The 16,188-nt window shown below is 37.1% G+C and overlaps 1 protein-coding gene across 4 annotated transcripts in view; it reads left to right on the forward strand.

The window, feature by feature from the left end:
- LOC122315332 (diphthine--ammonia ligase) overlaps positions 1-16,188 on the forward strand; it is a 34,897-nt gene that overhangs the window by 4,630 nt on the left and 14,079 nt on the right. For 2 of the 4 annotated variants that reach the window (XM_043131188.1, XM_043131189.1), the window contains 6 exons: positions 624-849; positions 944-976; positions 8,926-9,008; positions 9,124-9,196; positions 9,557-9,902; positions 10,040-10,371. In XM_043131188.1, the coding sequence (XP_042987122.1) occupies positions 624-849; positions 944-976; positions 8,926-9,008; positions 9,124-9,196; positions 9,557-9,902; positions 10,040-10,371 (1,093 nt within the window). The remainder of the gene's footprint in view (positions 1-623; positions 850-943; positions 977-8,925; positions 9,009-9,123; positions 9,197-9,556; positions 9,903-10,039; positions 10,372-16,188) is intronic. The other 2 variants (XM_043131190.1, XM_043131191.1) reach the window with 1 other exon arrangement.

Below are 16,188 nucleotides of genomic sequence, written 5' to 3' on the forward strand. Positions count from 1 at the left end.
CTTAGTCGTGGCTCAGCAAACTGTTTAGTTGGGCTGTTGAAGTATCTAGGTTTTGGCTGGTGGGTGGTTCTAGAATCTTGGTGTCTGTCTCCCACCTTCTATGTGCAAGTATTTTGTGATGATGCTGAACATCTTCCTAAGTATCAGATCAAATCTTGTATGTTTTGAAGCAGGTTTATGTTTGAGAATTAATTTGGGTAAAAGTGAAATGTCCCAGTAGGGCCAATTGAAGGGTAGATATTTTGGCTAGTATTTTTTGCTGTAAGGTGGGTTCAATTCCTTTCAGCCATCTGGGTATGCCATTTTGTTTGGTGTATAAAGAAACTTTGATTTGGAATCCATTATAGAAAGAATCGTGAAATGTAGTTGGGTTAAATGAATTATATTTGTTAAATAGAGGAAAGCTACTGGGAAAATGTATCTATAGAAAGATATATATTCTCACTGCCCCTTCAAATTTCTATAATCAAATATATTTTGACCAAGAGATTTTCCCATCTAACTTGATATAGATGAACATTAAATTTTCATTAAAGTGTGTGTGATTCATAAATGAATGACGGACTGTTAAGTATATTTTTTGAATCCATATTCTAGTCTTTAATGGTTTTATGGGTCATTAGGCATCAGAAGCTTAGCTACAGAATGACCATGGGTGATGAAGTTGAAGACATGTTTGTTTTGTTAAATGAAGTGAAAAGACAGATACCTTCTGTCACAGCAGTATGTTCTGGTGCTATTGCATCTGACTATCAAAGGCTACGAGTGGAAAGTGTTTGTTCAAGGTTAGGGCTTGTTTCTCTGGCATATTTGTGGAAACAAGATCAGTCATTGCTTCTTCAAGAAATGGTAAACAGTATATTAACATTAAAATGGAAATCACTCAATTTTCTTTGTCTCAAATTCTTGTGTAACAAGGTGTGTTTCTTTTGATCTTAACTAGATAACAAATGGGATTGTAGCTATCACAGTGAAGGTGATTCCTGGTTCAACTTACTCTCTTGTGTTCCTTTCTAACATAATTATGCAATTTATTTATTTATATTTGTTCTTCTCAAATGGAGGTATTTTGCTTTCTGAAACTAGTTTGGATATTCTTTGAGCACATACTAAAAAGTTTAACTAGTAACAAGATTCAACATCCGTATTTTGTAATATACCCTTCCCATTAGGGGTAGGATACCACATATTTTGTTTCATCCTGAAGTACAAAGATATAAGAGCTCCATGAAACCAAGGAAAAGAAAACCTTATTAATAAATTTAAATGGGGTTACCCATAAAAAAAAAAAAAACTTAAATGGGGTTGGCTCAAATGGTAAAGACTTTGGTCTTGGTGGTATGCTCCCTCTAGGTCTAAGGTACAAACTCTTGGGTGCAAACAATTTCTATGGGCCACATCCCATTGGTGAAAAGGCAATAATTTACTTGACCCGTATGATGGGTGTGTTACACCAATCTGGGGTTTAACCAAGTTAAAAACATGTTGCGTTTGCAGAGTCTTTGAGATTCTTCATCATCAAAATAAACTAAGGCCCTGTTTGGTTTTAGAGTTGATCTCAATTTATCTCATCTCATTTAATCATTACAACTTTTGCAAATTCCCACACAAAATAAAATAAGCAATTCAACATTTTTCAAATCTCAAAACAATAATAATATTAAAAAATAATATTCTAACAATATTTTCTTTAACTTTCAACTTTTATCTCAACTCACTATCCAAATTTCATCTAAAGTAATGTACTACATGTTAAACTCTTTAAAAAGAAACCATAACATTAACTGTCTTTACTAAGAAAGTAGCATGTTAAACATAAAATCACTGTTGTGCTATAAGCCAATAAAGAAGCATCTTCTAGGTAACGACTCCAACTCTAGATTTAATGGTCTATAGAATCATCCTTTAGAGTATCCAAGTAGTTAATTTTTAAAACAAAAGGTAGGTGCATACCTAGTAAATTGATACATCATACATAAGTAAAAGTGCAATGTTGGTAAAATCTCTCTTAAGCACAAAGGCTGAAGTGCTTTGCTTTTGGTAAGAGAAGTGCATTTACGAAAGGTCGATTTTTGGCATGGGCTAAGAGTGTGGTAAAGTGCTTTTGTAATTTTTTAAAAAGAAGTATAAAATATCAATTCAGGACCAGAAAATGATCTAAACAAATATTCTCAAGTATTTAGTTGATATTGAAGATCATTTATGTACCAAGGCACCACAATCTGTCATGTGTGATATATATGCTTTGAACCCAATATAATTGTGCAAGTTGGCTTTCTAGATGGATTGATATTTGACTTTTTTTGTTAGCATAGAAGTCAACACCTACAATTCTTGAGCCTTTTGTTCATGACCTTTTTCGTATAGTTTGATTCAACCATGTACTTTAATTTGATTATTGCTATGAAATATCATAGAAGTGTATATTTATTAAGGCATAAGAGAATTATATAAAAAATGTTATGTTTGAGTTTATGCGAAATATATTACCATCTTGCTTTTTGAATATTTTTTTATTGTATTTTATGGATTTTTTGTTGTTGTTATTATACATTGTCTTTGAAAATGTGAGATTTACATAAATTAGACGCACACTTATTTGGTTGGAAGGAGAGGTTGGAGTCAGTGTTGAAGAAGGTAGATGAAGGGTTGGGTTTGTTTATGGGTTTGGGCCTAAATTCAGTGGATAAGGAAGAAGGAAAAAGGATGGGGAAGCTGCAAAATGGACCTGTGGGTTTTAAAGTTAAGACAACTAATGGGCTGGATCGAGGCCTAGCAAGCAGGCTTGGTCTCTGGAAGGCTAAGCCTTTGCGCGAAATACAGGGCTCAAAAAGCCTGAGGGAAGGTGTGGCCTAGCCCAAGGGCTCAGTGGCTTTGACAGACACTTCGATGTCATAGACAGGGTCGATGGCAGCCAGCGAGTCTCCGAGAGGCTTATTGACAGGGGTTTGTCCTACAGCAACTCTTCATTTTCTCAAATCTGAGATTTGGAACTGTGAGGAGGCCCAAAATAAACCCTTAATGGCATAGGTGGTTGTGAGTTCTGACAGTGGTAATCGATCCCTTTAAGGGTGCTCAAGTGGTGAGTTCAAATCCGGCGAAGGGGAGTTTGTTGCCTTCCTTTGAGCTTGAGGTTTTGAAGGGAGATTCTAATATCGGGGATGGGAGGTTCTCTTCCCAATCGTTGCTTGTTCCTACTAAGCTATGTTTTGGAGGAATTGAGAGGGTTTCAGAGGGGGTGGAAGTGGTGGAGGGAGATGCGGAATTGAGTGGTAATGTCTCTGGGTCCATTGAGGAGTTTGTCTCTGGGGTCCCTTGCACCCAAAAGTTTAAGGCCTCATTTGGTTACATAGTTCAAATGAGATGAGATGAGATGTTTTGTTGAAAGTTAAATAAAATATTATTATAATATTACTTTTATTTTGAAATTTGAAAAATTTAAATTGTTTATTATATTTTGTATAGAAATTTGGAAAAAGTTGTAATGATTAGATGAGATGAGATAGTTTGGTATTTGGTAACCAAACCAGGCTTAATTCTGAGATGCAGATGGTTCTTGGAGGAGGAAGTAGAGTCAAGTGAGTCAGGAGAGTAGAGGGAGCTTGATGAAGAAATAGACCTTGATCTGTTGTGTTCTATCCATCCTGAAATTGAATGGTCCAATTCCCCATCTAATTGGGTGATGAGGAATGTGGATGAAATCAAGGATTGTGTGGGAATCTCGTGTTGGATATGAGGAACAATTTAGAACACTTCTAATAGCCATAGAGTCTGGTCAACCTTCAGTGGCTAGATCCGCTCTAAAGAAGGAGTGGGAATAGAAGAGGTTATTGGGCTCTATTAATTTTAATTCAAAGGGAGGAAGTGCCTTTAGAGATAAAGGCAAGGAGAGGGTTGTTTACAGTCATCAATGAAGCCAACAATCATCTCTTGGAATGTGAGGGGGCTGAATGACTATAGAAAACATCTTCGGGTAAAGAATATGATTTTAAAGTGGAGTGCTAATGTTATTTGTTTCCAAGAAACCAAGCTAAAGTTGGTGAATCAAACTATTGTGAACAGTTTATGGAGCTGTCAATGTGTGGGATGGATTGAATTAGTTTTGAAGGGGCTTTGGATGGTATTATTGTTATGTTGGATAGGAGGTTAGTGGAGATGGTAGGTCATTATGTAGGAGGGTTTATGGTTGCTTGCTGTTTCAAAAATGTGGATGATGGATTTGAATGGGCCTTTGCGAGGATTTATGGTCCTAACGTGGATAATAGTAGGAGTATTTTATGGGATGAAATGGCGGGTGTTTGCAGCTGTTGGGGTGTTCCTTGGTGTTTTGGAGGGGATTTCAATATTACACGTTTCCCTAGCGAGCGAGTGGGGGATAATTATTTCTCTCATGCCATGAATGCTCTTTCAGATCTGATTTTTGAGCATGGTTTGATCGATCTACTGATGGTTGGTGGGGATTTTACCTGGTCAAATGGAAGGGCATGGTCTTGCCTGGACAGATTTCTGGTTTCAGCTTCTTGGGAGGTTTGCTTTCCTGATTTGAGGCAGAAAAGGTTACCGAGAGTGTGTTCTGACCATTATCCTATTATGCTGGAGGGTGGGGGCACTTTTAGAAGGCTAAGGTATTTTAAATTTGAAAATATGTGGTTGGAGGCTGAGGGTTTTATGGATAGGGTGAGGTCGTGGTGGTCTTCATATTCTTTTTTTGGTATTCCAAGCGTTGTTCTGGTTGGTAAACTTAAAGCATCAAAAATAGATTTGAAGAAGTGGAATGTTGCGGAGTTTGGGAACATGGAAAATAAAAGGAAACTTTTGATGCAGCAGTTGTAGAGTTTGGAGGAAAAGGAACTGTTGGGGGACATATCTGGCGAGGAATTGGAGAGAAAAAAACTGGTGGTGGATGAATTACAGAAGATCATTTTAATAGAAAAAATCTCTTAGAGACAAAAATCCCAGGTCCTTTGGCTGAAGGAAGGTGATAAGTGCACGAAAGTTTTTCATCGTACGGCAAACTTTCATCGAAGAAAAAATGCTATTGAGGTTCTTCATGATGGTGATAACATCATTTCAGATCAAGAGGTCATTAAGGATCACATTGTCTATTTCTTCGAGAAGTTGTTTATTGAAGAATACTCATGGAGGCCAAAGCTTGATGGACTATTTTTTGACTCCATTGATCAGGCAACTGCAGAATGGTTGGAGAGAGCTTTTGATGAGGATGAAGTTTTTGATGTGGTTAGAGGAAGGGCAGGGGCAAGGGATAGGGCTCCGGGTCCGGATGGTTTTTCAATTGCTTTCTTTCAATCTTGTTGGGATATAGTGTGGGATGATATTATGAAGGGTTTTCTTGAATTTTATACATTTATGAAATTTTAGAAAAGTTTCAATGCTACATTTATGGCACTTATTCCCAAAAAGGTAGGGGCTGGGAGCTGTGGGATTATCGGCCTACTAGTTTGGTGAATGGGGTATACAAGATAATCTCTAAGGTGTATGAGTGTGGTGTTGGGAAATATTATTTCGAAATCTCAAAATGCCTTTGAAATAGGGAGACAAATTCTTGACTTGGTTTTAGTTGCTAATGAGTATGTGGACAGCAGAATTAAATCAAATGAATCTTGAATTTTGATTAAACGGCACATGGAAAAAGCATATGACCATGTTAGTTGGGATTTTCTCTTGTATTTGCTTGGGAGATATGGTTTTGGAGAGAAATGGTGTATGTGGATTAAACATTGCATTTTGACGTCAAGATTCTCCATTTTGGTGAATGTCACCCCGGTTGGGTTTTTTAATAGTTCATGTGGTTTGATACAAGGAGATCTGCTATCTGTTTTGGTTCTTGTCATGGATGCGTTGAGTAGAATGTTGGAAGCGGCGGTAGGAGGAAGGCACTTGTCAGGTTTTGAGGTGGGAAATGAGGAACGGGATAGCATTAAACTATCTCATCTTCTTTTTGCCGATGACACTTTGATTTTCAGTGGACCCAACCAAGAACATATTTGTTCCTTGAGAGCATTGTTGTTATGTTTTGAAGTTGTCTTGGGTCTCAGAATTAACTTAAACAAGTCTGAAATTGGATTAGTGGGTCCCGTAGGCAATATTTCAGATTTGGCTAATATTTTGGAGTGTAAGATTGCTTCACTGCCGTTGAAGTATCTTGGTCTTCCCTTGGGTGCTTCTCACAAATCTGTTTTGATATGGGATGGGGTGATCGAGAAGATTGAGAGAAGGTTGGTTGGACGGAAAAAGTTATATTTGTCTAAAGGGGGAAGAATTACTTTGATAAAGAGTATGTTGTCTAATATTCCTACGTATTTTTTTTCACTTTTCCCTTTGCCGGCTGGGGTTAATAGAGATGCTTTATGGAAGATTGTTGTTGCTGTTAAATTTGGGAGTGGGTGGGGGATTTGTGTTCTAAGGAAGTTAGAGGAGCGTATGGGGTGAGTTTATGGAAGTTTATTAGGAAATGTTTTTTTGGGTTTAGTTGTTGTGGGAGGGGGGGGGGGGGTGGGTGGGTTCTAAACATATTAAATTTAAGGAGGGGGAAGGGAAGAGGATTCTCTTTTGGCATGACATTTGGTGTGGGGAATCAGCTATTAAATCAGATTTTCCATCTCTACAGGATTGTAAGGGATCAAAATGTTACTGTGGCAGATTATCTTCAATGTATGGATAATAATATTCTATGAAATGTTGACTTTATTAAAGATGCAAATGACTGGGAAGTGAATGTTGTTTCAGGTTTGTTGGGAAGAATTTATAATTCAAAAGTGATGCAGGGAAGAGAGGACAGGCTATCGTGGGACCATGCAGGAAATTCAGGTTTTCAGTTAGTTCTTTTTATCAGGTGCTTAATTGTCATCCTGGTTGTGTATTTCCCTGGAAAAGCATTTGGAGGGTGAAGGTACCTACTAACGTAGCGTTCTTCAGTTGGCTGGTTGCTCTACAGAAAGTTTTGACTATGGATAACCTTAGAAAACATGGTTTGTGTATAGCCGATTGGTGTGTAAGGATGGTGAATCTGTAAATCATATTTTTTACATTGTGAGGTGGGCAAAGTCTTTGTGGAATGAGGTTATTGGTCGGAGAGGTTTATATTGAGTGATGCCTAAGGAAGTTGTGGATCTTCTTGCATGTTGGTGTGGTTTTGAGGCAAAGAAAGGTGTTGGTGCCAGATGGAAAATGATTCCGTTGTGTTTAATGTGGTGTTTATGGCTGGAAAGGAATGCGAGATGTTTTGAAGATAAAGAGCGTTCTTTTGAAGATCTTCGATTTTTTTTTTCCTACTTTTGAGTTTGTGGGCTAAGATCTTTGTAAGGAATGATGAAAATGTACTGGATTTGTTTCTGTTCTGGTTTTCCTGCTTTCTAGAGCGTAGTAGGTATTTCCTTTGTATACTTCCTGTGTACTTGCGATGTGCCTATTCGTGGTAATAAAATTATTATTAATTATGAAAAAAAAAAGATGCACACTTGTGCCTTGCACTTTGCACCTATGCTTTAGACGGTGTTTGTGCTCAAGTGCACCTAGTGCTTTCACCAACATTGCTTGTTATGAGTAGAGTTAGGCTTATATTTGGACATCACTCATTATACAATTTTGCACTCAAGGAACCAATCAATGTTTTGAATACCGTACCGGATGCCGTACCGGTCAAGGCACTGGAATGAAAGATTTCGATACCGATATCGTTTCGTGTACTGTTTCGGAATAGTCGATATATAAATAAATTATATATATAAATATATATATATATATTAATTATATTTCAAAATAATAATTTATATATAAATAAATTATACATAAATACATATATCTATATAAATTATAAATAGTTTAGTCTAAATTGGGGGTAAAAAAATAAATTTGTAGTTTGAAAAAAAAAAAAAAAAATGAGACCGAAATACTGGCCGGTATGGGCCGGTACATAGGCCGGTACAGGCCAAAATATCGGCCGGTATTTGAACCGGTACGAAATTATAGAATTTCTGTACCGGTCTGGTGGCCGGTACGGAATATACCGGCCGTACCGGCCGGTACGGTACGATTTTAAAAACAATGGAACCAATCCCTATAAACCATACATGGTGGCTGCTACCCCTTTCTTTTTCCTCTGGTACCATCGTGCATCATATCATATGACTAAATATTTTAAAAAATTTTCAGGCACTCATGTGTCATCTTTCTTTCCTTTCTCACAACTTTTCATAACTTAGGCATCTTCATGTCACAAACATATCCTTTGCATGCAACATAAAATTTCAATGAACTCGTGAATGGAACATATCATCTAAGGTACATGAAAAGGGGATTCCGAAGAAAAATGTATGTTGTGTTAGTTACACGAGTCCGGGGTTTAACCTGGTAAAAGACATCTCTCCGGGATTCCTCGTCATAAAAAAATCTTTAAAATTGTTGAAACAGCAATGGAATGATCATATCAACTTATTGACTTGGCATCAAGAAGTCAACAAACTTCTCATCACAACTTGGCAATATTTTATACTATTATCCCTTCCAACACTAAGTATAGATCTGTTTTCTTTCTTTAAAACACTTAGAGAAGCTTGTTCATGTTTTAATGGATTCTAGCCTATCTCACATTTATGATGTAGTGATTGTGTTTCTTGCATGCTTTCTATAGTGATTCTATCAACTACTCTGTATAATATAAATATGGTCTAGCTTTTCTCAATTGGTAATGTGAATGTATGTTAGATTTCATCATATAGTGTTAGATTCAGAATTAGTAAAAATCCTATTGTTGTTATCTATTAAATTTACATTTACCATAAAATATAATTAGTAAAATCATTTGTCACCATATGCTATTTTCTTACTGCATATTAAGAGAAACACCTTTTTATATTCATATGGTTGGCTTGTAGATCAGAGTTCAACACACTTTCAATTTCATAGGTTGCAGCGATGGGGTTGGACCCTAGAAAGCATTTGGGCAAAGATATAGGGTTCTTGAAGTCTTATCTACATAGGTTGAAAGAGTATGTCGAGTCCTTTTTTTTTCAGTTTCTTTTTCAAATTTTTTATTGGTAAAGCTTTTATTAAATTTATGAGCAGAAATATAAATGCTTTGTTCATTCTGATGTTACTACACAGGTTGTATGGGATTAATGTATGTGGTGAAGGGGGTGAATATGAGACATTGACACTTGACTGCCCCCTTTTTCTAGTAAGTTGACTCCCTGACACGTTTTAGTTTAATAATTTTGATTTAGTTTTGCCCATGTTACTTTTGACACCTCCCCTTTCCCCACTGTTCATCACAAGGCATCAGTATGTCATGAATAAGTTGTGGTTCTGCAATCATATGTAATTTTATTACGTTACTCTTCTTCATTCAATTTATGACTCTTACGGGCTCATGATCTCAGATTTTCTAAGGGATTTGTGTTTACTGCTAGTTTAGCTATTTTCTTCTTTTAATATTGTTAGTCAAGGTTTAGGTCACTTATAATATTTTTTGTTTTTCTTTATATGTTATTGTTATTGGCCTTATTTATCACAAACGTATTTCATTATGAATGTACAGAAAGCCCGAATTGTACTTGATGAATTTGATGTTATAATGGAATCTTCTGAGGCCATAGCCCCAGTCGGAATTCTTCATCCCTTGGCTTTTCATCTAGAAAATAAGGAAGAGTCTAATTCTATAAGTGGCATTGACAAAACCTCTGAGATTTGTCCGGAGAACGTGGGTTTTGTATATGAAGTGCAAGGTGATTTTCTTCAAAGCAGTGAAGCCACATGCCAATCTGCTGCAGAAGTCACCAAGTTAGATGCAGTTGCAGAACATAGACTTCGCATTTCAAGAACAAAAAGTTATAGTACATTTTCCATTTGTTGCTGGTTGCAAGATTCGTGCCATACTTCAGCAGGTAGACAATAATAGAGGAATGGTGATTTTGCAGTAATTCTCTGTGATTGTTTTCCTTTTAAAAAATTGCATCCTTTGATCTCATTTCAATTTATACCATTACCATGTTAACTGTTTTGTGTTTATTTTGATTTGTAGGTTTGCAAGAAGATTTGGAGGTTGTTTTAAAGAAGATTGAATTAGAGCTTGTGGGATGTGGTTTTAATTGGGAGAATGTCCTCTATGTTCATCTATATATTGCTGACATGAACAAGTTTACCATAGCAAATGAGACATATGTGAGATATATAACACAGGAGAAGTGCCCTTTTGGTGTTCCATCCCGAAGTACCATTGAACTACCATTGTTACAAGTGGGTTTAGGAAGTGCTAACATTGAAGTTTTGGTTGCAAATGACCAGAGTAAAAGAGTTTTGCATGTTCAAAGTATTTCCTGCTGGGCACCTAGTTGCATTGGACCATATAGCCAGGTAAATTATCAAGCAGTATTATTTTTCTCCAATTAATTATTATCAGAAAAACAATGGCAATCATCTCAAGTATACCAGGTTTAGTTTGCCAATGTGTTCCTTCGAAATTCTTTTTGGGAATATTTTCTTTTCATAAGGGATTGATGCAGGCAACGAGGAGATAGTTTTATTTTTGTCTGATTATTTAATTTTAGTCTCAGAAAAATTTTTGTAATTTTTTAATGTCTCCAATGAGTTTTGGACCACTAGATCTCATTTTGGGTTTCCTTTGTTTTTCTTTTTATGTAAGATTTTTTCTGGTGTTTGATGCAACAGGTTTTTTTATTTAAATTTTTTTTAGTAGGTAAATCGATTCAATTAGAAATGCAGGTTGGCTCAATCCACACAGGCGTGTACAAGAGAAGCACCTGACTAGGAAAGCTGGAAAACAAGACAAAATCATTGTAGTTTGAGAATCTAGGACTATTCTGAGTTGACATTCAAACATAGAGAGTTTATCAGTGTATCAATGAAAACTGAAGCAGTGATAAATGGTTTTGGCCAGGTTAAACAGACTGGGTTCTAACATTATGTTAAAGTATCCAACCAAAAAGGCAAAAGCTAGTAGATGGAAAAGCCAAACTAGTACATCAGTTTATATTGTCTCAAATTCATCCAGCTGGGTTTCCCCAACAGTGCGTTAAAAGTTAAAATATTATTTATTTGATGCCAAGAGGTAGATTTTTAGGAGGCGACAACAAGGTTCATTTTGGCCATACTTGATTTTGATCATTTGGTGCTAGTATTTGAACTTAAAATAATGTATGTGTTTCTTGTTACCACTTTGACATGATACTTGTTAGAGGGTATTATTGTAATAACTCATAAGGGTATACTCGTCAATTCTATGTTTAGTCTATATAGTGGAATAGTAATTAATAAACTGTAGGGTTTTTGAGCAAATGGTTTTCCTCCATGGTATCAGAGTGCGCCTAGTCCATTTGATTTCACCTGTGTCTGCATACATTAAAAAAGAAAAGAAAAGAAGAAAATCAACTCAGTGATGGTTGTTTGACGGAAGTAACGCTGTCAGTTGGTAGGGGCTGGCTGTGGTTGCCGGCCCTTTCTGTGGTAGTTGATGGTGCGGCGGTGCTGCTGGGTGTGACTGGAACAGATTTTTCTAGCACAACACTTGGTTTTATGTTGTTTCCGGGGTTTTCCGGCGTCGTATCCAGTAGTGGCTGTTGGATTTGAGCTCACTGTCGTCATCTGTACCTTCCAGTGACTTTCCTGTCATTGGAGGCTGTCGGTAGGGCCACTTGTCAAAGCTGAGGGAGTATTTGGTTGCAGAGCTTAGCTATTTGGCCTTGGGGTGAGGATGTCCTTAAACTAGAGTAAGTTTATGCTCCTATCTTGAATAGTGCCTGCTTGGTAACGAGAATAAGGTAATCCACAACCCACGTATTCTCGTTTACAATAAGCTAATTCGAGTTTCAACCCAGTTTCAAGCCGGAATCAGTACAAACCTGGTTTGGACCTAATATCGACCTCATACCAGTTCCAACCTGATACATACTGGTTTGGGGCCGTTTCCGGCTGATACATACCATTTCCGACAAATACAAATTGGTTTGGAGCCAATACAGACTGATTTAGAGCCAATACAGACTGATTTAGAGCCGATACATCTCGATTTGGAGTTGATACAGACCGGTAGAAGCCTAAATCCAGCTATTTTTAGTGATATTTGCTGTTAATCAACTGGTACAAGCTGAAATCTGGACATTCAGGTCTGTTTCTCATGTACTTTCCGCATATTTTACATGACTTCAGCTTGGTATATATTTTTCAAATTGGGTTCTTTGGTTTTTCATCCATTTTCACATCTTGTAGTGGTCTGTTGTCTTTGGGTTGGATTGTGTGGTATTTTTCAGCCTCCATGTCTACTAGATTTGAGTCATTGTTTCTTACGTCAAGCTTTAATGTGCCTATGACTTTGGTAAAATTGAATGGGAGGAATTTTTTAAGGGCAAGGGTCTTTGTAGCCACTTGGTTGATACAAAATCCGACTCAGCTAGTCCTACATTTGCTCAATGGGGACAAGAATTTGCTCAAATCATGTCCTTGATGTTATCTAGCATTGAGCCTAATATATGTTCTAGTTTGATGCATCTTAACACTGCACAAGAAGTGTGGGGGCATCTCAAGCAAATGTATTTGGGTTTGGGAACTTGACCTGCATTAATAAGTTGGATAAGCAGTACTTTGGGTTGGAACAAGGTACTTTGGGTCTTGAAGAGTATTATTCTCAAGTGATGAGTGTCTGTGAAGAGCTCAAAATGTATCAACCTATTACTTTTGATGTTTCAAGTATGCAACAACAACGTGAAGACTTCAATGTTGTTCAGTTCCTTGTTGGCTTGAAGCTAGAATATGAGTTTGTTCGTTCCCAAATCTTGGCTAGTACACAGCTTTCCTCTATTCTCTCGGCTTCAATGTGCCACATTGTTTAGGCATGGATCTCAGTTGTCTTATGATTAAAGTAGTGAGATTTGCTTTGGTTATCTCTTATGGGAATCACAATGTTGCTCCTATCGAGCATGGAGGTTGTGGTGGTAGAAGTGCACGTGGGAGACGTGACACCAAGGGTGGTCTCACTCAAGGTCATGAATCTGCCATTTGTCAAGATACAACCTCGCCATCAACTAGCTCCTACCCACCTCTAGATTTCGATATTGTCACCATATTGAGAGATGAGTATGCTTAGCTTTTGTCTCTCACACAGGATCTATCATCTTCCACATTTACTCTTGCCCGATCATGTACAACGTCCGCATGTCTTCTCTCATCCACTCAAGTTCCATGGATCATTGATTTAGGTGCTAACGAACATATGATCGGTTTGTCTTATTCCTTATCTATTTTAGATACTGTGAAATCTCCAAAGCGTGTTACTCTTGCTAATTGTTCTCTCTAAGTTATAGATGTTGGATCAACTAAGCTCACTGACTCTATATTCTTGTCATTTGTTCTATATGCTCCTGGCTTTCCCTTTAGTTTGTTGTCCATTGGTAAGATGACTCAAAATCTCCAATGTTTAGTGAGTTTTTAGCCCTCTTTATGTATCTTTCAAGATCTCAAGACAAGGAAGAAGATTGGCATGGGGCATGAAGTTGGTGGCCTGTATTATCTTGATTTCAAGCATTCGCCCACTCGAGGTCTCACATCTTCATCATCATTCGCTTTTGAATGACATTGTCACCTTGGTCATCATTCCATATCCACTTTAGATTAGAAATCTTGGAAATGTATCTTTATCTTCCTGTCCTTGTGAAGTGTGTCAACTTAGCAAACACCATCATGTGTCTTTTGTACCTCGGGTTGATAATTGAACTTCGAGTCTTTTGAAGTGATTCACTCTGATGTATGGGGACCAATCAATATTGAATCAAACAAATTTCAGTATTTTGTTACATTTGTGGATGATTATTCTTGTATGACATGGTTTCTCATTGAGGCACGATATGAACTTTTTTCCATATTCTTAATCTTTCGAAAATAAATTAAAAACCAAGTTGGACAGAAAATTCAAGATTTGCGTTTTGAAAATGCTAAAGAATATCACTCTAATTCCATTGCTTCTTAAATAATAAAGGAATTATTCATCAAACCTCATTTTCTTATACTCCTTAACAAAATGATGTAGCTGAATGCAAAAATTGTCATTTGTTAAATGTAACCCGAACACTTTTACTTCATATGCATGTTCCTAAACCTTTTTGGAGTGATGGCGTCCTTACTGCTTGTCATTTTATTAACCACATGCCTTTATCAGTCCTCAATGGTGCCTCTCCTCTATCCATTTTGTTTACTGAATCTCCACCATTTTTTCTTCGTCCAAAAATCTTTAGGTATGTTAGTTAGAGCGGTGTACTCCTACCGAAAATTAGGTGTCGAACAGTGTAATTTTTTTTTCTTTAAATATATTTTTAAGCACTTTAAAGTTTAAAAAAATAAAATAAAATTACCAAATTAGAAAAAAACATTTCCTTAATCATTAAGGCTTAGTTTGGATAGAGAAACATTTTCATTTCATCATTACAACTTTTTCAAATTTTCTCACAAAATATAATAAAGAATTCATTTTTTTCAAATTCCAAAACAATAATAATATTAAAAAATAATATTTTAACAATATTTTGTTCAACTTTCATATAAACGATCTCATCTCACTATCCAAACTACACCTAAGTAAAAATAAAAAATAAAAAAAATAAAAACACAATTCGATAGAAAATGTCGATGGGAGTAGTGTATCTTTGTTCGTTATGTTCAAAACCTTGGCTCAGGTTTTGATAAGCTTGATCCATGTGCTACTAAATGTATTTTTGTACGTTTCTCGGACTCGAAAAGGATATTTTTGCTATAGTCCCGTTTTGAGATGCTACTTCACTACTAGTGATGTCATATTTTTTGAGTCCATACTCTATTTCTCAGACATATCTTCGATTGTTGAGTATGATCTTCTATCATTACCATTGTTCCTTTAGAGGTTATTCACGCTACCCATGGCCACTGGGCTCCCATGCCTCCACCAACCTCGTCTTCTTCTTTAGATCCTGAGTTCCCTATACTTAAGATCTTAGCCTATTGCTCTCAAAGAAGATGCTCGTTCTTGTGTTACTCAATATCTAGTTAGCCAGTTTGTCTCTTGTTATGCTTTATCTCCTTCGTTCTCATGTTTTAGTTCTCAACTTTTAAAGATCGTTGTTTCTAAAACAGTCCAAGATGCTTAATCTAATCCAAGGTGGAGGACAACTATGAAGAATGAAATGGATGCTCTTCACCATAATGGAACATGGGATCTTGTTTCACTACCACTTGGTAAACAACCTGTTGGCTGTAAATGGGTGTATTTAATCAAACTCTATCATGATGGTTCTATGGAAACGTCTGAAAGCACGCTTGGTCACTAAGAGTTCCACTTAATCGTGGCGGCCCGTATTGAGAAGCTCTAGCGTGATTTCTTGTTGGGGGGTTTGGGCGAGGAGTTCAAGTTTCACCTGGTTAAGTGGGAGCAAGTTTGTCGTTCTATCTTTGGGGGAGGTTTGGGGGTTAGAAACCTAAGAGTGTTCAATTGAGCATTAGTAGGCAAATGGCTGTAGAGATTTGCCAGGGAACCAGACACTCTATGGAAATTGGTGATTGAGAAGAAATATGGTGGCTTATGGGGGGATTTGTGTAATAGAGAAGTAAGGGGGGCTTATGGAGTTGGGTTGTGGAAACACATTAGAAGAGGGTGGGGGATGTTTAACCGTTATGTTAAGCTTCAGCTAGGTGCAATATCTAGGATCAAATTCTAGAGAGATGTTTGGTGTGGCAACAGGGCTTAAAAGATTTGTATCCTTCTCTTTTCCAGATGGCAAGTGCCAAGGATGCCTCAGTGGTAGAAGTTATGGAGAAATCCTTGGGGGGGGGGGGTGAGATTCTCTGGAATATTAATTTGAATAAGGCGGCACAGGACTGGGAAATCAGCAGTTTTGCAGATTTCTACAACCTCTTATATTCCATAAGACCAAACATTCAGGAAAAGGATGTTTTGTGGTGGACTCCTGCAGGCAAAGGTACTTTTTTGTTCGTTCCTTCTATAGGGCCCTTTCTCAAGAGCCCAATTCTCAGTTCCTTGGAGAAACATCTGGAGACACAAGGCACCTCCCAAAGTTTCTTTCTTTGTATGGACTGCCTCCCTGGGTAAGGTACTTACCACTGACAACTTGAGAAAAGGAGGATTATTATTGCAGACTAGTGTTGCATGTGCAAAGGTGGGGGGAGAGTCAG

This window comes from Carya illinoinensis, chromosome 7 (assembly GCF_018687715.1).
Source record: "Carya illinoinensis cultivar Pawnee chromosome 7, C.illinoinensisPawnee_v1, whole genome shotgun sequence".
Lineage (NCBI taxonomy): Eukaryota > Viridiplantae > Streptophyta > Magnoliopsida > Fagales > Juglandaceae > Carya > Carya illinoinensis.